This window comes from Herpailurus yagouaroundi, unplaced genomic scaffold (assembly GCF_014898765.1).
Source record: "Herpailurus yagouaroundi ecotype Mexico unplaced genomic scaffold, PumYag 28, whole genome shotgun sequence".
In the NCBI taxonomy this organism is placed as follows: domain Eukaryota; kingdom Metazoa; phylum Chordata; class Mammalia; order Carnivora; family Felidae; genus Herpailurus; species Herpailurus yagouaroundi.
Window position 1 is genome coordinate 163,716,418 of NW_024412376.1, and position 23,077 is coordinate 163,739,494.

General features: G+C 52.4%; 1 protein-coding gene across 1 annotated transcript in view; it reads right to left on the reverse strand.

Moving 5' to 3' along the window:
• Positions 1–23,077, reverse strand: part of CRMP1 (collapsin response mediator protein 1) — a 72,911-nt gene that overhangs the window by 16,588 nt on the left and 33,246 nt on the right. The window contains exons 5-9 of the mRNA XM_040488261.1: positions 11,157–11,218; positions 9,196–9,276; positions 4,006–4,074; positions 2,781–2,901; positions 120–276 (exon numbers count right to left, since the gene is read on the reverse strand). Of these exons, the coding sequence (XP_040344195.1) occupies positions 120–276; positions 2,781–2,901; positions 4,006–4,074; positions 9,196–9,276; positions 11,157–11,218 (490 nt within the window). The remainder of the gene's footprint in view (positions 1–119; positions 277–2,780; positions 2,902–4,005; positions 4,075–9,195; positions 9,277–11,156; positions 11,219–23,077) is intronic.

Here is a 23,077-nt window from a genome sequence, read left to right on the forward strand (position 1 = left end):
AAGCCATTCCAGGTTATGTGACAAGCCCAAGGTGAATCCTGGACTCTCATTCCTAATCCTGAGTGCTTCCCGATAGACCTCAGTATACCCAATATACCCCCCACCCCCTGGGCTCTCACCAGGCCAGCAGGGAGGTCAAGTAGTCAGGTGTCGTGGGGTCCGGGCTCAGAGGAGGAGAGGTCACGAATGCCGCTGCCTTGGCCCAGTTCTTGCTCCAGTAGTGGGTGCCATCGGTCCCCAGGCTGGCAGCGATGGGCTCGCCAAACACGAGGGGACCTTTGGAGACAGACACGAACACACATGGTTAAGGGCAGATGGTCTTGTGTGGGATGCTGGTGTAATAGAAGTGGAGGGTCTCAGAGACGGGAAAAGGAGGCTCTGAGGGGCAACATGTTGTCTGTCCTTCCTGGCTTCACCACGCAGCCCAGTGACCCCCGGCTGCCCAGGTACTCACTCAGCACCTGCTGACCCACCCAGCAACTTCCCGGACTAGTCGTGCTTTTAATATTTGGATATGACCATTATCCCCTTTGGCAGATTTGTCCCTTGAGGCACAGGGACGGGATTTGCTCTCCCAGTATGGATTCTTCCAGAAGCAGATCTTCAAATGAAGGAGGCAAGTTCAAGTGTTTTATTTGGGAGGTGATTCCAGGCAGCACTGGCTAGAGATTGAGGAAGTGACATAAGGCAGAGAAAGACGTCAGGAACAGGTGAGTTGTCACCAAGCCACGGCCATGGGCACCTGCAGCTCGGTGCCGCGGGGGCCTCTGGGATACTGACGGCTGTTGGCACCTCAGGGCTGTCCCACCCCCAGGGTGTGGGAGCTGAGCTGTGTGTCCACCCCCCCACCACTTGAGAGCTGCTTCCAGAACATTCACTTTCCAGAAATTCCAGCCTGCCTTCTGGGGAGCAGGCCAGATGTGCTTCTGCCACAACAAAGCCCATAGGCACGGCTACAGGTCTGCTCACAGAGACAGACGCTGCTGGGATGCGGGCCAGTAACACCACCGAATTTGCCCGGAGCCATGCTGCTGGCCTGGTGGGGTGGCAGGCTTTGAACTCCAGCGGTCTGGCATGTCCGAGAGCATATTCTACAGTGATGGGAAGGTTCTACATCTGTGGTGCCCAGGACAGCAGCCGCTAGCCCCGCGTGGCTTCTGAGCATGTGAAATGTGGCTATCACAACCAAGGAACGCATTTAAAATTGTATTTAATTCTACTTAATTTAAATTGTCACAGCCATGCGTGACTGGAGGTCACCACATCTCTCCATGCAGCTCTAGGACTGCTTCCAGATTCCTGTTACCTCTCTGAGCCTCAGTTTCCTTATCCTTAAGATGGAGCCAGTCCTAAGCAAGCTGTGTCATACTAGAGCACCCTCTTTGAATGCCTCTGCTTGTCAGCTTTCCCTTAACGACACTAAAACCAGGCTATGATGGGTTCAAAGGTGCTCTGTCCAATATGGTGGCCACCACGTGGTTGTCAAGCACTTGCCACTGGGGTTGGTCTGAACTGAGATGTGCTGTAATAGCGACAGACACACTGGACTTCAAAGACAGCACAGAAAAAAATAAGACCGATAGATCATTAAGATCTTTTCATATAATTACGTGTTGAAAGAATATGTTGGATATATTAAGTTAAAATACAGTACTGAAGATTTTTCTTAAATACAGTTGGTGGTACTTCCCACCCGGGGCTCCTATGAGAAGTAAGGAACATAATGTACACAGTGGATGTTCCATTACGGTTGTTGTGTTGTTGATTTCCACCTGGCCCTCCCCACGGACCCACAACTCCCCGGTCGGCCTCACATGAAGCAGCGGGAACGGGCGGACCTCGTCCCGGTGGCGAATGTCCCTGGCGAATGTCCTCCACGACAAAAGGGTTCCGGCCACTGTCTCTGCGCAATGGGCACTAGCCCTCATCTGTCCATCTGTCTGTCATTCTCTCTCCCTAAGTTTGGATAGGCAGATGTTCTGGGCACCCTTCTTCCTTCTTGGTCTGGTGACTGCTGGAGACTGTTGGACCTCACTCTCGAGAAGGCCTGGGGACGGTACGCGGGCCCTTGCTCTGAGTCTCCTGTGGTTAGAACGCACCCACTGCGGCCTTCACCCGATGGTCCCCAGCGCGGCAGGCGGCCTGATAACTGGGGCCCCACTCGGGAGGTGAGGATACCAAGGCAGGAAGTGAATGGCCAACATGGAGCCGAGAACAGCATCAACCAACACCTATGGAGCCCTGGGGACCCGCCATGGGCTTCCAGTCTATGAGCCCCTGGGGCCATTCAGAGACAAGGCAGCGGACGCTCAAAGCAGTCATGTAGCACGTCCGTCTTTGAGCTGGGCGCCTGGCTTCCTGGACCACCTGATGTCCAACACAGACCCCCTGGCTCTGGAAAACCATCTTCTTCCTTCCCAACCCGCAGCTGAGACTCTGTGGGCCCCATGACTGACCCTGGATGCAGACACTGACCATGGGGCCCTAGACAGGGGACTCAGGATGAAGGGCCAGAGGGGACCAGAAAGACGGTGGGCAGGATCCCACAGCTGACGCAGCCCGGCCCCATCACTGACTCAAGGTGCCATCCAGGACGGAGCTGGAACAATGCAGAGCTCATTATCTGATCCCGCAAGGTGGGATAATAACCTGCCTGAGGCTTAGACTGCTGGCAGGGTGTCTCTGGGCAGTGGCCCCACCAGTGAACTTGACCCCACTGGACGACCCCCTTCCTTATGGCCCAGCTGCCCCGCAGGAGGCCCAGGCATTGGGCTGCGTACCTTTCTTCCTGGCCAGAGTGATGATGTCCGCTGCACTCTTGCTCATGACCTTCGTGATGTATACCGGGCAATTGATCCGGCCAGCGATGGTGATGGCCCGAAACACAGCCTCGGCCTCTAGCTGAGGACACGGCAATACACGGGTCACAGGAGGGAGGGAGAGAGGCAGTACGACCCCCCCCGCCCCCCGCCAAGTCCCCAGGGCTCTCCCTGAATCAGAGCCCTTCAGTTCCAAAAGAACACTAGATTTCTAAAAAGAAAGGAAATATCGAGTCAAAACGTATTTGGTTAGAGGGCTGGGAGACAGGATTGTGTCATTATGCTTGCTTGGAAGTATGCTGCAGGTTCTGTTAGAAGGGAACAGACCAGGCAGAATAAAGCATCAAAAAGCCCATAAAAAACCACCTTGCCCTCCTGTAGACCAGTGCGTCTTGAATAAAAGGACCAGATACGTTTTGAACGGCTTTGTTTTTAATTTCCAGTCTGCTGATGCCCCAAACGTGGTCCCACCCATGCACACCCAAGAGGGTCCCCACCCTGCTCTCCCGGCTGGACCCACTGGTCACATGCCTAGATGTGGAGTCAAGTCCATGTGCTATAAATGTTTATAAACACAGTCTCCCTGATCTCACCAGGGACCAGGAACACAGCTTGTGGGGCACGGGGCTCGGGTGCAGAGTACTGTCCTAGACCAAGAGCCCCTCGGGGTAAAACGTCTTTCTACTCGGGTATTTGTGTCCCCAGGATTGGGCACAAGGCCAGGCCCTCAGCAGACACACACACACACACACACACACACACACACACAAACTGCCTGCCATGGAAACTCATCCATGCTGGAGTCTTAGAACACAGTGGGCAATGTCCAGGAGAAGCTGGTAGGTTCCAGGTCGCAAACATGCGGCTCCACTTTCTATCACCAGAGACACAGATCCTCGTGAGGATCCTGGACATGGTTAGGTCACTGGAGTGTTTGTGGGGCCTTGGTGTGAAGCTTGTGGGCCCTGAGACAAGCAGAGCCTTTCCCTGGCTCCTCTGACTGATCTCCATCCCCCAGGGCTCCCGAGTCAGAGGGCAGAGCCCAGGGAAGGCCATGTACGTTGGGGTGTCCACGTCAGGGGAATGTGATGGAGGCGGGAGCTCTGGCTGGGCTGTTCCAGCTGGAACAGCATCAGGGCGAGCCCTCGGCCACGTCAGACTCACACCCAAGGGGAGGCCCCATTACCTCTTCAGGTCTGCTCAGAGCATGGCCCTCAGGACCTGTGATGCCCATCTCCAAGATCCGCTTCTGTTCCTGCAAGATAAGAGCAACGAGTCAGGGATTGTAGAAAGTCAATGGGGAGAGGCCGATTCTCCAGCCCCTGGTTAGGTAGGTGGGCGGCTGAGGCCCGGGCGGGGGGGGGGGTGAGTGGTTTATGGGAGCCTAACATGGGCTCTGGGGTGATCCAGCTTCTTTGCTCCCTCTGCTCCCCCTGCCTCCTTCTGCCTTTGCAACCCAGGACCTCTGTCTGCATCCACACCTGCTCTCTATTCAGTGCCCCGACACCAGTGAGGGGGCGGGTAGGAAACGGGCTCTAAAGACCACCCACCCACCTTTCCCATCCCCGACTCTCTGCTGCAGGGCTCTCCTTGGGCAAGAAAGGAGGTGTGTGGGTATTGCGTGAACGTGGAAACAAACCACAGAGCCCCACACTGGGAGTCCGGCCACAGAACTGGCCGCCTCTGTGACTTTGGGCAAGTTGGTCAAGCTCTCTGGCCTCAGCCTTCTCTTCTTTACACTGGGGACATCAGTGCTTCTATCTTGCAGCTCCAACAATGAGTCAGGGAGGGGGCATCTGTGAGATGCCTGCATGGCACCCGGCGTGTAGCGGAAATCAGTAATCGGCAGCGGGTTCTCATTATCGGCCTCCTCTTCCTGGCGCCTGTCATTCTACCGAAAAGCCTCTACCTCAAGCTTGTCATGTAGCCTTGAAATGGTTCCCTGAGCTAATGCCCTAGATCCAAACCCATTTGCTTCAAGGTTTCCTTGCTGCAGGAATACTATAATTTCTAAAAAAAAAAAAAAAATTGTTTTATATTGCCCAGATGTCAGCTGTGCTGCTGCTAATTTTCGCTTCTGCATTTCTGTATCATTCTCAGGCACATCCCTACCATGGGCCCCCGAGCCCTATCAGCCATGAAAAAAAAAAAAAAAAAAAAAAAAAACCACCTAATTTCAACTGCATCTCTGGTTATGAAGCTTGAGCTTACTACAGAAATGTAAACAGGAAACAAGGTCAAGGTCTAAGAGTTGGGGTGGATTTGAGTAAGGCATGGAACAATTTCAGCTATTACAGATGGTGTTTAGAAAGCATTTCTGTACACAGTCTACAAAATGATTTTATGATATGGAGAGAGCCCTGTGCAAGATTGTTTAATTGTCTGTTACCGTTTCTGTTGGAGAGAAGGCAGGAAGGGAAGAAGGGAGGAGGGAGGAAGGACCTAAGACACTATGACAGAGGAAAGCACAGGTCACAGAAAACCGGAACAGGGTTTCCAGGCAGAGATTGCGGGCCGAGCACGCGCAGTTAAACGTCTCGCACGCTGCCGGTGGGTATGTGGGTTTGTTCATTCTGGAAAATGGTTTAGCAGTAACAACCAAAGCTGAATATACATGCACCCACCAGCCAGCAATTTCACTCCTAGGTATAGACTAACAGAAAAGCAAGCACAGGTTTTTAAGAAAATCTGTTTAATGTTCTTATTTCTTTTTGAGAGAGAGAGAGAGAGAGAGAGAGAGAGAGAATGAGCAAGCATAAGCAGGGGAGGGGAAGAAAAAAGGGAGAGAGAGAATCGCAAGCAGGTTCCACACCATCAGCGCAGAGTCCAATGCTGGGCTCGAACCCACAAACCGTGAGATCATGACCAGAGCTGAAATGAAAAGTCAGACGCTTAATTGACTGAGCCACCCCGGCGCCCCTGAAACGGGAACACAGGTTTAACAAAAGACTGAGCAAGAATGTGCACAGAAGCTTTGTACACGGCAGTCCTACATTTGAAACCATCCAAACATCCAGCAGTGAGAGAATAATTTCTGCCATATTCCTGCATCAGAATTCCACACGTGATGGAAACAGAAAAAAATTACGGTTTTGTGGACAACGGGGAGGAATCTCACGGACTGCGTTTTGAGCAAAAGACGACAGACGTAAAAGAACACATGCCACGTGGTTCCATTTTTATGAAGTTCAAAACTAGGCAAAACGGAGATGTGTGGGGTCGACGATTTCTGAGAGGTCCCCAGCGAGCCCGCCTCCTGGCTTCCGTGCCCTGGGTAACCGATCCCGTCTTGGCATGTGGCCCGGCCGGCCCTAGCAGCATGCTTCTAATGAGCATCACACGGACAAAAGAGATGGAATGTCCCTGCAGAGGTGAGGCTACAAAAGGGTTCTGGCCTCCACCTTGCTCTCTCCCTTGCTCTCTCGGGAGGAAGCCAGTCTCCCCGCTGGCAAGGAACCGAGCCGGCCTTTCGTAACGGCCAGCAAAGAACAGAGGCCATCGGTCTGACAGCCTGCAAAGAACGGAATCCTGAAAAGCACCACCTGAGTGGGGTTGGAAGACCCGTCCTAGTCCAGCCTAGGACTGCCACCTTCACCGTAGCCTGTGACAGTCCCAGCTGAGCCACACCTGGACTCCTGACCCAATGGACAGGAAGATAAGAAATGTTTACTGCTTTAAGATGCTAAGTGCCGGGGTGCTTCGTCACGCAGCCACAGAGAACTAACCTAGAGGTTGGTGACCAGAGGTAGGGTGTTACCGTAACAAACACCTGAAGCTGTGGGAGTGGCTTTGGGACCAGGCCGTGCACGGAGGCTGCAAGAATTTCAAGGCACGTGTTGAAGAAAGCCCAAAGTAGCCCGGAATGGACCGCCTGTGGAAAGACGGACCTTGGGGGACCTTGGCAGTAAGACCTCAGGAGGAAATGAGGACATTTTTGGAAGCTAGAGCCCGCTGTGTCTTAGCAGAAGGCTTAGCGCACTGCCCTCCGTGGCGACACGGAGGGCAGAAACGGGCCGAATGAGCCGGGGCCCCACGCAGGAGACTGCCCAACGAGCTGTTGGGAGGATCTGTCTGGTTTCTTCCCGCTGCTTGGAGTAAAATGAAAGAGGGGGTGTAAAGAAGCAAGGGGTGTTAAAAAGGAACCAGGACGTGATAGTTTTGAAAATTCTCCACTTCTCCAAAGAGTAGAGGATAGTGCGATGAAGAAATGTCTTCTGAGCAAATATCAAATGCAGGGCATAAGCAGCAGACAGTAGCCCAGTGACTCCACAACCTTGGTGAAGATCTGGAAAGATGGAGGGTGGTTGTCCACAGGGTGAATCAGTCACAAAAGGCCTGTGAAGAGATTGAGGGTGTGTCCCCAGAGCCTCTCCGACAAGAGGGCCTCTACAGAGCTCCGGGTGCGGCCAGGGTAGGGGTAGACTTATCTGGAAGAAATCTGTGGGTGCCTTTTGTCTGATGGGGTGAGCCACAGAGGGATTCACGGGAGGCCAACAAAGGTTTGGGGAGAATCACTCTAGCAAAACACTGGCAGTCTGGGCTGAATGGAATGAGAACTCCTCGAAAGGAAAGGGGGCAGTTGCACCTTCAAAGTCTACGGGGCAGGAAGCAGGCTCAGCTGCAGGCACGTGCTGCCTGCCATGGGACGGATCGATGACGGGAAGCGGGGGGATAGAGCCAAGAGCCCGGAAGGCGGAGCCAGGAACCACGCAGAACTATTCTCAGGCTCCAAGACCACTCAAGGAGCTGCCAACATGTATCTGACCAGATTTCAGAACGGCTATGGACCAATCCTGAAGCTTTCCGTTTTCCCTCTTGAAAAGGAATGTCCACCCACCGTTGATGCTGTATGTTGAGTGTGTGTCGAGGGGAGGCAGATAACTCACCTCTGTGGCTCCAGAGACCTACATATTATAGGGACTGTCCCCAAGGCGCCTCACCTACACCTAGATCTGACCTAGACACTTCCAGACTTTGGGGCCGTGACGGGGCTGTGACGGGGAGTCGGGAGGACCCTGGAAGGGGATGGATGTGTTCTGCATGTGAGAGGGATATCAGTCACTGGGGGTCAGAGGACAGACTGGCAGACAGTCTCGGAGAGGGCCCCCAGCGATACTCCCTCCCTGGCATTCACACCCTTGTACAACCCCAACTTTCTGGCTGTGGGCTAGCCTTAGTGACTTGTTACCAATGAACAGAATTCTGCTGCGTGATACAACATGTTTGCTTTTTACTCTGAATTTGAAAGAATTTTGATTTCACAGAAAAACTACAAGGATGCAAATAATAACAAGTAAAGCCAGTAGCTAACGTTCACAGCGAATCTTCAGATCTCACGCACTTCACCATCGCGGCACAGTCCTGCTGCGCTATGGAACTGCCTTACCGTCCTGGCTCTGTGCCCCATGTAACAGCGAGCAAGATGTTCCTGTCTGAGCCTCAGTTTCCCTATCTATAAAGTAGGGACGTCTATGCCATCTCTATGCCATGGAGTTGTGAGCATCGCCATATACACGGCATCGTGCCTGGTATTAACTCCCTTGACTAGATGCATCCAAGTCTCCTGTATGCCTGACCTTGCTCGGGACGTCATGACCAACCCACAACCCACCCCCCCACCCCTGCAAGGCCAAGTGGCCATCCCTGCCTTCCTCCTCTTCTCCTCCATCTGGTCACTCGATGAAATCTGAAGAAGGTGCTCCTTCCTTCACACACTTCGCTTCTTCCACCTCCTCTATCTCCCGTCTTCATTCCTTCTAAGAAATGAAGTAGAACCTAGCTGGTCACCCCGCGTCTATCCTTTTCCTGCCAAGTTCATTCTACAGCCAGAATGATCACATTGGGCTAATGTCTCCCTTTGCCCAAAGCTTCTGCATCGCTGCAGCCTATTATAATGCGTCAGACACTGCCCTTCACATACGCGATAGAATTTAATCCTCACAAGGTAGGTGCTTCTGGACGAAGAACAAGAATGTTCGTGGGGTAGAGTTCCCTGCCCGAGGTAGGAGGGCTGGGAGGTGGAGGGGGCCGGGCTTTAGCCATCACACCCCCCTCCCAAGTCCCATAAGACGATGATCAACCCCAGCTCCCACGTGCCTCACCTCTGGTGTCCCCCAAGTCTGCAAAGCATCTCCATTCAATCCTTATCTGTCTCTCACACAAACCCTTTGAGGTCCTCAGTGGCCTGCCGAAGGCCCCCTGCAGACGGTGCGTGTGTGACGCCCACCTGGAGCGTCTGAGGCATCATCCAGTTCCCGGCCTGCCCCTTCGCTGCCTGGCCACCTCACTGACCGATGCCCCCACCCCTTCGATCAGACCTTCTGCACACGGCCGCCGACTGGAGTGAGAAGGGCGGACCTCCCTCCACACCGCTCACCTGAGCTATCAAGTCTCCATTTTCCGCGTGGACCAAGATCACAGCTCCCAGCCCCTTAAGGAAGGTGAAGGCTTCATAGAGCTGGGGAAGAACAAACAGGGGTTGGGGGAGATTTAAAAAAATATATCACAGCCTGAACAGCTGCGAAGAGTGCTCTGCTCACGCTCAGTCACCCACCCGCCGGTGGCCGTGGCACGACCATTCTGTTCACGCGGATGGAAAGTTAAGCCTTGGAGAGGATCTCCCTTTGACCCTGGCGCCCTCTGGACGCTAAAGCAGGAGGCTGCGGGTAGGGCAGAACCGATCAAAGCCGCACCGTGGCACAATATGCCTTCCGTCTTGGTGCCCACCCGCGCCTTTCGCGTTCGCTGTGGCCCTGCTCCATTGACGTGCCTTCAGCTGCCGCCGGGGACAACGAGGGTGCGAAGCTGGTTTTCGTTTTATTGAGATTGTGTAACTGAATGCGCTCAGCCTGTCCTGCGGCACCCGGGGGGTTTGCACAGCTCTACGAGAACTTGAACGCGTGTCATTTTCCAGACCACAGTGGGGCGGGGGTCGAAGTCTACAAGAACTCTTAACACTCAGGTCATATGCACCCTGCCAGGCAACCCCTTATGTAGGCAGTACAGGTCCCGCCCACCGCCCCTGCCCTCTTCCCACCTGCAAAGGATCAGCACTCAGACATGTGCACGCGGTGAGGCCCAAAGCCCCCACGTTCCTTCTCCGGAGCCTCTCGAATTTTACCTTCGTTCTCCAAGTGTGCAAGGCAGCACCCCACCCTGGGATGTGTACTTTTCTACGGAGATGGCAGGCGGGGAGGATACATAGGGGCAGGAAGCACCTTCCAGGACCCCCATCGCTCAACTCCACCTGTCCGTGGGGGTTGGCGGTTAGAATAGAACAGGTGAAAAGTTCAGTTATGCTAGACAGACTCATGCTACTTTGTCATGAGACTGAGCCAGTTTTAGCCTTTTGGTGACACAGCAGAGGCCTCCAGGGCATCTGGGGGTAAGTGATTCTCTACAACTGCGCGTGTTTATTTTGAAAGGCAAGACACGGAAGCATCTCCCATCACACATCGAAGGCATTACAGCTTACTGGCATCCATATGTGCCAGGCACTGCCCTGGAGCCTCGTGTGAACTCATCCAATCCTCCGACAACCTTCATGAGGCTCTTAGGAGTCTAAAGCAGAGAGGTTGAGAAAGCTGCCTCGGGCTGCCCAGCAAGGCCAAAGCTTGCGGCCAAGCAGTCTGGCTGTCGCATCCCTGCCCTTTTCCAGTGCACCACCCTGCCTTTTTAACCAGCAGAGGGCAGGGCACTGACAACAAAACAAACCAGGAGCCCCAGTGGCGTCAGAAGGCCAAGCGCCCGGCAGACAGTCACTGCGTCACCTGTACCATCGAGCCGCACCTTCTGTATAGCGGCTGTCCCCACACGACAATTGTTTGAAGCCGGCATGGCCAGAGATGACCGCCTTGCACAGGTGAGAAAACTCAGGGAGGGAGTGGCCCCAGTCACTCAACTGGCCGGAGAGACAGCCAGGACTCTCCTCTGAGTCAGAGCTAACGGCATGGTCCCCACTCCTCTGAGTCAGAGCTAATGGCATGGTCCCCAAACTTGCTAGAGCCCCAGGATGAACTGCACAGCTTTTGGAAAGTCTGTGATAGGATCTGAGTCTGTCTTTTCAATGAGCGTTTTAGAGGATGCTAAGGATGAGCTGGGTTTGGGAACCACCGTGCAAGGGACCCCCCCACTCCACCCTACTCTAGGAGCCAGAAAGGAATGCAGGCCCAGCAGGCGTGGGGACTGACACAGGTCACTCGGCGATTTAGAGGACAGACCGGGACTTGAACCCAGACCTCTCCCCTGCCCCTTCTCACAGCTCCCTTGCCCTGTGCTGTCTTGCCCGACACGGTGGCCTATTCCTGCCCAGGAGAGGAGGTGTGCAGGAGGACCTACCTGGCTATCAGACATCTGGTAGAGATCCTTGTACGCCATGTAGACTTGGAAGGAATTGACACCTGTTTCAGGATGAAAAAAGAGAACAGAAAAATGCATTAAGAAAAAAGAAGAGTGACTCTCCAGTCAATGATCACAGTACAGAGTGCTGACCCCTAGGATAGAGGGCTGCTGCTGGGATTCACAGTGGGGACACCGAACCCAGCCTGACGGTATGGGGAGGAGGGTCAAAGGAGGCTTCTAGGAAAGTCACACAGGCTGAATCTGAAGGAGAAGAAGGGGGCGTGGAAGGGAAGGAGGGGGAGGAGGGGGAGCGGTGGGGGAGCCATTTGGATTGAGAGGGGGTGTGCATGGGTGAGGACAGTAGGGAGGATGAAAAGACACACGATGTGAAGGTACTAGAAGTGTCCTACAGCGGGATCCAAGGGACCACGTGGGGTTTTTTTAATCCCTTATTATTATTTTTTTTTAATTTTTTTTTCCAACATTTATTTATTTTTGGGACAGAGAGAGACAGAGCATGAACGGGGGAGGGGCAGAGAGAGAGAGGGAGACACAGAATCGGAAACAGGCTCCAGGCTCCGAGCCATCAGCCCAGAGCCCGACGCGGGGCTCGAACTCACGGACTGTGAGATCGTGACCTGGCTGAAGTCGGACGCTTAACCGACTGCGCCACCCAGGCGCCCCAATCCCTTATTTTTTATGTTAAAATCCATAGAATGGAATTCACCATCACCGCCATTGTGAAGTGTGCATTTCAGTGGCGTTGAGTGCATTCAACAGGTTGTGCAACCATCACCACGATCTACCGGAGCGTGTGTTTCTAAAGCAAGGAGTGACATGATCAGGCTTTTTTTTTGTCTCAGAAAGACCATGCTGGAAGCGGTGTGGAGGATGGGGGGTGGGTCTGCAGAACAGCAGAGAGAAATGGCAGCTCGTAGGGTGATGGTGAGAGCAAATGGGACAGGTGCGCAGAGACTCTGAGCCTGGACAGGAGCTGCAGGGTCGGGGGAGGATTCGAAAAGGTGGAAACGGCAGGCTTTCATGTGCTGTGTGGACAGGCCAGCAGGGAGCACGGGACGTAGGGGGCTCTTCCCTAACACACCTTCCAGTTGCTTGAGGACAGGCACCATGTCTTAAATCCGACTTTATTATTTTTTAATGTTTATTTATTTTTTAATACTTTTTTTAATGTTTATTTTTGAGAGAGAGACAGAGCATGAGCGGGACAGGGGCAGAGAGAGAGGGAGACACAGAATCCGAAGACAGGCTCCAGGCTTGAGCTGTCAGCACAGAGCCGGATGTGGGGCTCAAACTCACAAAGCATGAGATCACGACCTGAACCCAAGCCGGACGCTTAACAGACTGAGCCACCCAGGCACCTCTTAAATACTATTTTAATTTGCACACCCATAATAGGTGCTGTGCAATTACTGCTTGTTCATGGAATCCAGAGGTGTCTGGATAATATGAGTTGAAGGCAAACCATGAAATGGGATTTAGAATTCCTTTATACTAAATAATGGTGAAGACACACCAAAAATCTTTTCTTGTGTAGAAAACCCTGGCAACAAAAATTCCTTGTCAAATTATTAGGAAAAATTTAAAGGAAAAGTAATATTCGGAAAGCAACATTAAAAGTATCCGTTTCTGGGGTGCCTGAGTGGCTCAGGTGGCTAAGCATCCGACTCTACATCTCAGCTCAGGTCACGATCCGAGGGTCATGCGTTCAAGCCCCGTGTTGGGCTCTGGGCGGACAGTGTAGAGTCTGCTTGGGATTCCCTCTCTCCCTCTCTCTCTGCCCCTTCCTCTCTCTCTCAGAGTAAATAAATAAACCTAAAAATATATTTTTTAATAAAAAATAAGAACAGCCGACACAGTTATTTTGGGGGGGAGAAGGGTATTATGACGGCAACACAGCCCACGGATCTTCTATTGGGGGGCAACTGGCAAAGCTCTATTTCTTGCCTGAGTAGGGGAGCCTCATCATAATTCATGAAGCCACATTGTTTTTATTTGTGTGGTTTTTCTACTTTCTGCTTTACTTTAGGTTCAAAATATTCAAATAAAAGCAAAGAAGCCAAAAACCCCAAAGGGAAAACAGTACTTTCAGACAATTTAAGAAAAAAAAAATGGCTAACTAATAAAGACAAAAAAAATTGATTTTATTTGTAATCAAAGTAATTCAAACTAAAACCTCAGCACCGCACCACATCTTAACATATGGTGCCCAGAGCTAGTGAATGTGCATCGAAATGAGTCCCTCTTACATACCAATTTGCACCTGCTTAAAAAACCAATTAAGCCATGCATATCAAGAGTAGTAAACGTTCCAGAATATTCGGCTGGATGCTGCCAGTACTAGCAATGAGCCTAAGGAAACACAGTGGGTCCTGGTATTCACAAAACCTCCCAAATTCACAGATGCCATCATTAAGTATTTCTCCAAGGAGGCTGCATGAAACACCAGTTCTCAAGGACTGCACTGAACACTTACTGGACTGTCAACCCATTCATAATCCCTTCCAGTTCTTGGCAACCCCACTCTTACTCTCCCCACCTCATAACCTTGGAGGCAGCCATGTCCATACCACGTGACCACAGACCACAGATGGTAGCCCAGGACTGGGCACCTGGCAGAGGCTGAGCTGAGCCAGGAGGAAGGACAGAGTCCAGTTAAAACCCCCAAACACCTGCTGGTCTCTGAAACAGAGATGCACACCCAAAGGGCGGGCCGCTGCATTCCATCATGGTGAGACAGAAGTAGAGGATGCAGGTCAAGGGTGAGGGGGAACAGAGCTGGCTCAGAGAGAAAAGCACAGAAGAACAGGAGGCAAGACGCCCTTGCAAAGGATGCCTGGATACACATCATTCTCCTAAGGCACATCTGCTCCATTCAACTTAAGCCAAAATCTGGAGGGATTCTGTTGTTTGCAATCAAACACGGGGATGTTGATATCCATATTGGTAAAGAAAACCTGATTCATCAGCAACAAACAGGTTTCTTTACTGCAGGGCTTCCCCCGGATTTTAACATGATAATGTGCATTAAGAATATTCAAGAACAGAATAAACAGAGAGCATTTCCCAAACTTATTGGACCCCAGAAGCCCTTTTTCATGGAATATTTATTTTCTCACTCATCAAATATTTACTGAGTCCTTACTATGCATGAACACCATCCTAGAAGTTAGAGATACAGCTGTGACCCAGGAAGGAAGAAGGATGCCTGCCTACCTTCTACTTGGAATAAGCAATAAGTGAATAAATAAGCAAGGGCGTTTCATGCAGAGATGGGTGCTAGGAAGAAATTAAACAGGCTGATAAATTTTTTAAAGTTTCACAAAGTTCTGCAGTGACTCTGCCTCTCCCCACTCCTTGAATGCGGGCTGGTCTGGAGACGTGTGCCGACCAACGGTCTGAAGCAGAAGTGACGCCATATTGGCTCCAAGCCTCGCCTTGGGGCTTCCGGCTCACTTTGGAGCCTCATGTGAAGGGTGTCGGGAGAGCCTGTGGGAGGACAGGTCATGGAGATGTATGTGTTGCTTACCCATTCACCCATCGATGGACATTTGGTTTGCTTCCACCTTTCGCCTATTGTGCACAATGCTGTACAACTATCTCTTCAAATCCCTGCCTTCAATTCTTCCCGATAAATACCCAGAACTAGAGCTGCTAGACTGTAGGGTGGCTCTATGCTTAATTTCTTGAGGAACCTCCATACTGCTTTTCTAAAGTGGCTGCACCATTTTGCATTCCCACCGATGGTACCCAAGGGTTCCCATCTCCCCACAGCCTTGTCAACACTTGTTCTTTTCGGATATTTTGATAACACCCCTTCCATGGGGTGTAAGGTGGTATCTCATTGTGGTTTTAACAGTTGCCGTTTTAACCCACTAGATGTTGGAGTGGTTTGTTCTAAAAACAAAGGCTACCTGATACAGAAATCAGTGCCTGGAGGTCGGGTGCTGCAGTGGCCAAAACCTAAAACATGTGGCCTTGGCCTTGGGACTGGGGAGTGAGTGGAGGTCAGAATAGGCCCGAGGAAACTGTAGGCAAAGGCTGGGGGAAAGTACCCAACAAACTGTTAGTGGAGGGTGGGAAAGGGGCCCTTCATCCTAGGTACTGGCAACACGACGGTAAAACCATGACGAGTAACTTGGAGGAAAATGTACCCGGAGAACTTGCGGGTCTGCCTAAAATGATTTCCATGAAGGACATATTAAGTGCCAGTTGGTTTCTCTAAGCTACATGTGATGAAGCACCAGAAGACACACATCAAAACGGACCTGAGGGACAAGGATCAGGTTGGTTTGCAAGCGAAGTTCAGGGAACACTCAGGACGACTTCTCCTCTCTACTCTTGCCAATCTGCAAATAGTTCTCAAAGTGAAAAATGACCTCAAGTGTAAGATTCAATCAAGGGTATACCAAGAACTCTTTGTTAAGTCCTCATAGAAACCCAAGGTGGTGCCCAGTAAACTTCTTTGGCCAGACAAAGGGCTTCAAAAAAAATTTTAGTTTTATTTATTTATTTAGAGAAGGTGAGAGAGAGGGAGAGGGAGGGAGAGGGCATGAGCAGGGGAGGGGCAGAGAGAGGGAAAGAGAAAATCCCAACCAGGCTCTGCACCATCAACACAGAGCCCAACGTGGGACTCAAACTCACGAACTGTGAGATCATGACCTGAGTCGAAACCAGGAGTCGAACGTTTAAGTTCGACTGAGCCACCCAGGTGCCCCAGGGCTTCTAAGAATCTTATAAGTATCATCACATAGCACACTGACAGTCACCTAAAGTAGAAAGAAGCCTGTCTCAAAAAAAGATTTGTCCGTGGGGTGCCTGGGTGGCTCAGTTGATTGAGCATCCGACTCTTGATTTCAGCCCAGGTCGTGATCTCACAGTTCGTGGGTTTGAGCCCCACGTCAGGCTCTGTGCTGACAGTGCAGAGCCTGCATGGGATTCTTTCTCTCCTTTGTCTCTGCCCCTCCTCTACTCACATATGCACACATGTATGGGGGCGCTCTCTCAAAATACATACATTAAAAAAAAATTTGTCCATTGGAGTGTCCATTTGTCCAATGGAGTGAACTACAATGTGACCATTGGAAACCCACAATGTTTTTAAGAAAAGTATACCCTCTGTGACTAAAAGAGACTGAGCCTGTTCAAAATGAACTTTCCATGGGTAGGGAAAAGGATGAGAAAGGTACTTTGCTGCAAACATGGGTCACTTTTATGGAAAGCAAACTATATCTCTAAGGGTCTGGCCAAGAGTCCAGAGGGTAGAGCCTGAGCTATGCAAGCAATGGCCTAGGGCAGGGGACAGGAAGCTTTTCCGTAAAGGGTCAGATAGTAAATGTTTTAGGCTTTGTGGGTCATATATAGTCTCTGCCACAAATCCTTCTATGTTTCCTTGTTGCTGTTTGGATTTTGTTTTGAAAAACCCTTAAGAATGTGAAATTCCTAGTTGATAGGCTGCATAGAAACCTAGAAACAGGCCACGGGCCATATTTGGCCCACAGATTGTAGAGTCTGCCAGCCCCTGAACTTGGGCACCACTCCCAAGGAGAAGGACTGGCCTGGATGAAGGAATGATCTCTACCCCCAGAAAAGGTCTTCCCAGCAATGTGTCCGGCTGGATTCCAGTCCTGTGGAGTTATGACCATGTGCCACTCGTCTTGTCTCTTTTCAAATGGACTGTTTATCGTGGTTGTCCTGTCTGTGCCCCACCATTGGATGTGAGGTGTACGGGGAGGGGAGGCACAGAACTTACCTCTTAGGCTCACAGGTCTTTGGATCAAGAGAAGTCATACCCAAGGAACCTCATCCACATCCTACATACATGCTCATAATGAGATACTGGACTCTGAGCCTGATGCCATAACTGGAGGGAAATTTTGAGATGGCTGGATGGAGTTGAGAGTATTTTGAACGAATGAAGGAGAACTGCACTAATTATGGCCAGATGAGACACAACTTAGATTAAAATGGCCACGAATTGTTCCAAGTTCATCTCATCAGTGGAGTAGTCTTTTTTTCCCATCCCTTGAATCTGGGATACTCTTGTGACTCAACTTGACCAACAGGATGCAATGGACATAATGTTGTGTGAGTTCTAAGCTTAATCCTCAGGAAGGCTTCCAGCTTCTACGTTCACCTGTTGGAACACTGCCACCAAGTGAAGAGGTCCCAGAGAGCCCATGAGAGGACAAGGGATCATGTGTGGGGCATTCCCCCACCCCCCTTCCCACAGCCATTCCAGCTGAGGCCCAAATGTCTGAGTGAGCCCAGACAGGATCAGTAGAGAAACTGTTCAACTGAGCCCAGCTGTGGTTGTCAACCAACAGAATCAGAAGGTAATTAATGATTGTTGTTTTAAGTCTTAGGTTTGGAGTGGTTTGTTACACAGCAAAAGCTAGCTGATACACAGGGCAATGTGACCAAGAGACAATGGAAGTGCTCGCAGAAAGATCCAGGAGGTTCATACCAATAGCGGAATGACACCACTGCCCGTGCACTGCTGTTCTTAGAAAATAACCAAGTGACACAGGCTAAACACCTGACCTAAGTGACACAGCCTAGCACCTAGCCAATATGAGTTCCTCTCTTCTTTACTGGGCTCGATTTTTTTTTCCTCTTCTTTTCAATGGTTTCTGCATTAAAGTTTCTATTTTGAGACCGAAATGCTGCTGACATCCAACAAAGCCAGTAAGTGCTATTAAGAGGGGTCTGTGGCTTAGAAAACACAGGCAGGACTTCCCTGTCAATGGTTTATAAAAAATTCCATCCCAAGGGAAGCCATTCTCCCTTGCCAAGTCTACACAGCATGCTGGCACCACCGTTTTCTAGAATAACTTCTTGTATTTTGAGATTTCTAAAATAAGCCGTAAGTTGCTTTATCGAAAGATGGATTCAAGTGCTGAACCACGACCTTCGTGTCCCACGGGCTGAGCCCGTCCTTGGGAGACGCACGGTGAACCTGTTCTCTAGGAAGCCTGAATAGAGTGAAAAAAGCACTTGGCGAGAAGGAGGTCAGGGGCTGGGCAGCAGCTGTGAGGAGTTGCACCTGCGCCCCGGACAAGGGCTCCCAGCAAAGGGAGCACCCAAGGGGGCTGACTCCAGCCTGAGCCCCAGCTGCCAAGCCTGTGCCTTGAGCCAAGGGCACGTTCTCCCAGTGGACCACCCCAAGAGGGTGCCAAAGACACCAGAAGCGCCAGCAGAGCTCTGTCAGAGACAACCGAGTCCAAGCGCTAGCTGCTGTGTGACACTCGGGAGGCGACTACACCCCTCTGAGCTCAGGTTCCATTTCTAAAAACAGGCAGACGGAACTGCAGGAGCTCTAAATTGATCTCCCATCCTGAAAATTTCCTGTGCTTGATTCTGCAGTCCAGTGATGATGACCCTCGAGATTCCTGAGCAAGCCCTCTGACTTAGAGAGCACGGTGCTAAAATGCTGTAGGAAAGGACGCCAGGCATGTGGCTCCCTCCCTCTCCTCCTCCCCTAACTCCTTCATTCATGCGGTAAGTATGGACTGAGAACTTACTCTATGCAGATGTGTGCTAAACACTTGGGGTACAGAAGTTCGCCAGAGCGTCTCTCAGGAGCTCTGTCAGCTCCCCAATATTTGCTGCACCTCTCCGATGTGCACGCACCCGAGGAAAAGCCCTTCAAAGCCACGTGAGCACCTTGGAACTTATCCTGGGGACACTGTGGAGCCACTGCAGGCATCCACACTAATTACTTTTTCAAATCCCACTTGTATGGCTGGGGGAAGAATGCACTGGAGGGGTAGGACTGGGGACAGAGACCGAGGAGGAATATCTGGAGGAGACACAGTGAGCCCCGTATCAGGGAAGGGACCGGGGGTGGAGACCCACAGTCAGATCTGAGCTACTGCACAGGCAAAGCCGTGGATCCAGTGACGGATGGGGTAGGAAGAGCGAAGGGCACATCGGGAATGATCGTTGACAGGGGTCTCCAGGTTTCTGCCCTGAGTGAATGGCTGGACAGGGGTCCCCTTGTGAGGCCCCGACTGACAGGCAGTAGGGTTCACCGGAACCCCTGATGGGTTTGGGAGAACCTGGTAAGTCGAGCCCCATGTGGGCGTCTAGAGAGCTATGTTCTGTGTGAGTCTGGGCCAGGGTCACGGCGGATGGGTGACCCTGGCCATAAGACACTATGGAAGCTGAGGGGCCCCTCAGGCGGGGGGGGGGGGGGCTGGACTGGAGCCCTGAGGTCACCACCATTCACTGAGCACCTTGGGAAGGAGAAGGAAGACCAGGCGGGGCTGGGCAGGGCTTAGAGAGGATCCCACCTGTGTTTTGATGGGGCTGCAGGTGCACAGAGGAGGCGGGAGGGCTTCAGCCAAGGCCCCTGATGGTGCCGCTTGCCTTGGGGATAAGAAGGAATCTGTGCACTTAGGAGCCCTGATAGCGATATCCTTCATAACCCATCTACCCAATCTCAGACACAGGACTGGCCAACAGGAAGGAAAGAGCAAGCATAATTGCCCCTGGCAGGGGCCAGCTTCTACAGAGGACCTGGGAATTCTTGTTTCCTTCCAGGCCCTTTGGTCCTAGCAACCCCTGCAGCCTGTCTGTGGTTAACCCTCTGGGCCCCAAAGGAGGGCATCTTCACTGGCTCACCCATCCTCGAGCAGAGGGTTCCAGTCCTGGGCCTCCTTCAGGGGATGTGAGGTGCAGCCTGTGACCTGTCTGAGGGCCCAGGGGTCTTAGGGGGCTGATGGTCCTTTGGGTGATGCCTAAAACCCTGACACAGGGTGGACGCAGGGCAGGCCCTGGGCAGTCATCCAGCCAGTGGCCCCAGCCCTGCTTCGCATCAGAATACCTGAGCTTTGCAAACCCTCCCTCTGGGAATTCAAGTTCAGCGGGGCCTGGGGCCGGGCTCCAGCAGCCCAGGAGAAGAACTGGTGATTTAATCCAAGTGCCTCCTGCTCCCGATGAGACAACCGAGCAGGGGGCCACTGTGTGCCAGCCTTGGCCGGGGAACAGAGATGAGAAAAACCAACCTCTTCCTGAGTCATCATGGTCCAGAGGGCAGTGAGAGCCCTGAGCCCCACAGCCTTGCTGGAGAAGCCCCCTCTGGGGCTGTGGGGGCTCCAAGGGGACCCCATCCTGGAGCGCAGAGCAAGCAGGAAAGGCTTCTAGGAGGTGTGGGTGCTTGAGCCCCTCCAGGAAGATGAGTGTTCACCACTGAACACTGGTGTGGGACCTCCCTGCATGCCTCAGTTGCACCAAGATTAGGCAGCCTGGGGGGGCCACCAAATGATGAATGAGGCTGAAGGCCCCCGGGGCAGTGGGTAAGCATCCAGGATCCTGCCTGAGGGACCACAGTGCCCCAGGTTCCCGGGGAGGGGGAGATGGGTGGTGGGGGTAAAGCCCCAGAGACAACATGCTACTTCTTGCCCAAAGCCCTTCCACTGAGGTCACTGCCTCTGTGGGTGGCTGCACAGACACCAGCCCTCGTCACTGCATCCGCTGCTCTGGCAGAGCCTGTCAAGTGTGGACACGGGCCCCTGGCTCTGGCAGCGCTTCCTCCTCCTTCACTAGGGCAGACTGGGGTAGGACGTCTCTCCACAGAGAGCACCCCACGGGGACCATCAAGAGACATGCCGGGCTCGATACCTGATGCCTGGCTTCCGGGTGGACTGAGGAGGTCACCATTCGTGGTACCTCAAGCAAAGCAATCCCTACCACGCACGGCCTACCTCTGAGGTTGCTACGACAACCAAGACCTCCATCAGGGTGGAGAATTAACACCGAGCTCAGGTTGTGGTGCCAGGTACCAGGGCCCTGGATGAGGGGCCGCCGAGCAACCGCAGAGAGCTCCACTGGGGGGCTTGTCCAGCATCACGCAGCCAGGAGGCGGAAGGGCAGGATTTGAACCCGGGCGGCCCACCTGCTGGGACCGTCCCACAACTGCTGCTTCCTGTAAGGCACGTGACACTTACAAGCCATTTCCACGGGCGCTCGTGGGAGGGAGAGTCCTAACGCTGCCCAGTGTTAGGAAACGAAACAAAGTTAGGGACAGAGCCAGTGACCTGCCCACCGCCTCCACCGTCGTCTCCCACCTCAACACCAACAGCCCCGCACAGACACAGGGTGGAGAGCACCCAGTGTCCGCTTCCAGCTCCTCGCCCTGTAAAATATCTACACGGGTAAGCATGGGTATCTTCACAAACATGTTTTCCCAGAACACTGAAACACCAAACAATTGCAAACAGGCAGCAGCAGGTGCCGTCAGGAGCCCCAAGAGCCCTCTTCGGAATGAAGGACTTCTTCCCCGCTCCCCAGCCCCGGCTGCTGGGCGAGCTGCCGGCAGATGGCCCTCAGCTGTCAGTCCTGTTTGCACCACCCTCCGTGCACAGAGCAGCCTAGCTCAAGGTCATGCCCCATCCCAGAGGGGCCACACCCAATGCCGGGCTGGTGGGAGGTGTGAAGTCCCCACGCCCTTGGCGTCCTCGGGATCCATCTGAAGGGCGTCAGGTCTCAGAGCTCCCTGCAGCCAATCCTGTTTCCTGGGCTTCGCTCACAGGGGTGGATCCTGGATTCGCCCCGTGGGAGGCAAAATAACGGCCCCCCCAAAGACTGGACGTCCACACCCTAATCCTCAGCAACTATGACTGTGTTCCCTTCCCAACAAAGGGAATCTGCAGGTAAGATTAAATTAAGGACCTTGAGATAAAAGATCATCCTGTATCACCTGAGTGGGCCCAGTATGATCACCAGGGTCCTTTTTAGTGAAAGAAGGAAGGGAGAGGTTGGAGTCAATGAGGGGGGAGGGAGGCAGTGGCTGGAAAGATGCAGGGCCAGGGGCCAAGGCACTTGGGCAGCCTGCAGGGGCTGGAAAAGGTAAGGAAGGGGCGCCCGGGTGGCGCAGTCGGTTAAGCGTCCGACTTCGGCTCAGGTCACGATCTCGCGAGATCTCGCGTGATCTCGCGTGAGTTCGAGCCCCGCGTCGGGCTCTGGGCGGACAGCTCGGAGCCTGGAGCCCGCTTCGGATTCTGTGTCTCCCTCTCTCTCTCTGCCCCTCTCCTGCTCGCATTCTCTCTCTCTCTCTCTGTCTCACAAATAAATAAATAAACATTACGAAATATTTTTCTAAAAAAGGGCAAGGAAGTGTTCTCCCCGGGCCTCCAGAAGGGGCCCACCCTGCCAGTACCTTGTCTTGAACCTTAAAGCCTCCTTCAGATTTCCGGCCTCCAGAGGTGCCATCTGGGTTGTTTTAAACCACAGGTTGCTAGAGTTTGTTATAACAGCAACATGAAACTAATCCACACTCGCTTCCTACAGGCCATCCTCTGCCTCAGAGTCGGCTCCCTGCGAGCCCTGACAACACGATTTTTTAAAATTCTCCACTAGGGAGTAGATTAGCCCAGTCCCTCCATAAAATGGAATACTCTTAGGAGAAACGATGTAATGATGATAAAAGAAATAACTAATAATACAGAATCAAACCAGGGCCAGCACTCCTCTACGTACTTTATATATAGCCTCTCGTTGGACTTTCAAAACAACATCGTTGTTACCTCTATTCTCCAGACGGGGAAACTGAGGCACAGAGAGGTTGAAGGATTGGCCTAAGGTCACACAGCCGCTAAGCGGAGGGGCCTGGTTGTCCATGACACTTATTGAGGAAAAAAGCATACTGCAGGGGCACCTGGGTGGCTCAGTCAGTTAAATGTCTGACTCTTGATATTGGCTCAGGTCATGATCTCGTGGTTTGTGGATTCAAGCCCCTAGTCGGGCTCCATGCAGACAGTGCAGGGCCTGCTTGGGATTCTCTGTCTCCGTCTCTCTCTGTCTCTCTCTCTCTCTCAAATTAAATAAAAACTTAAAAGAATGAAAAATATTCTTTAAAAGAGCATACTGCAGGGGCGCCTGGGTGGCTCAGTCAGTTG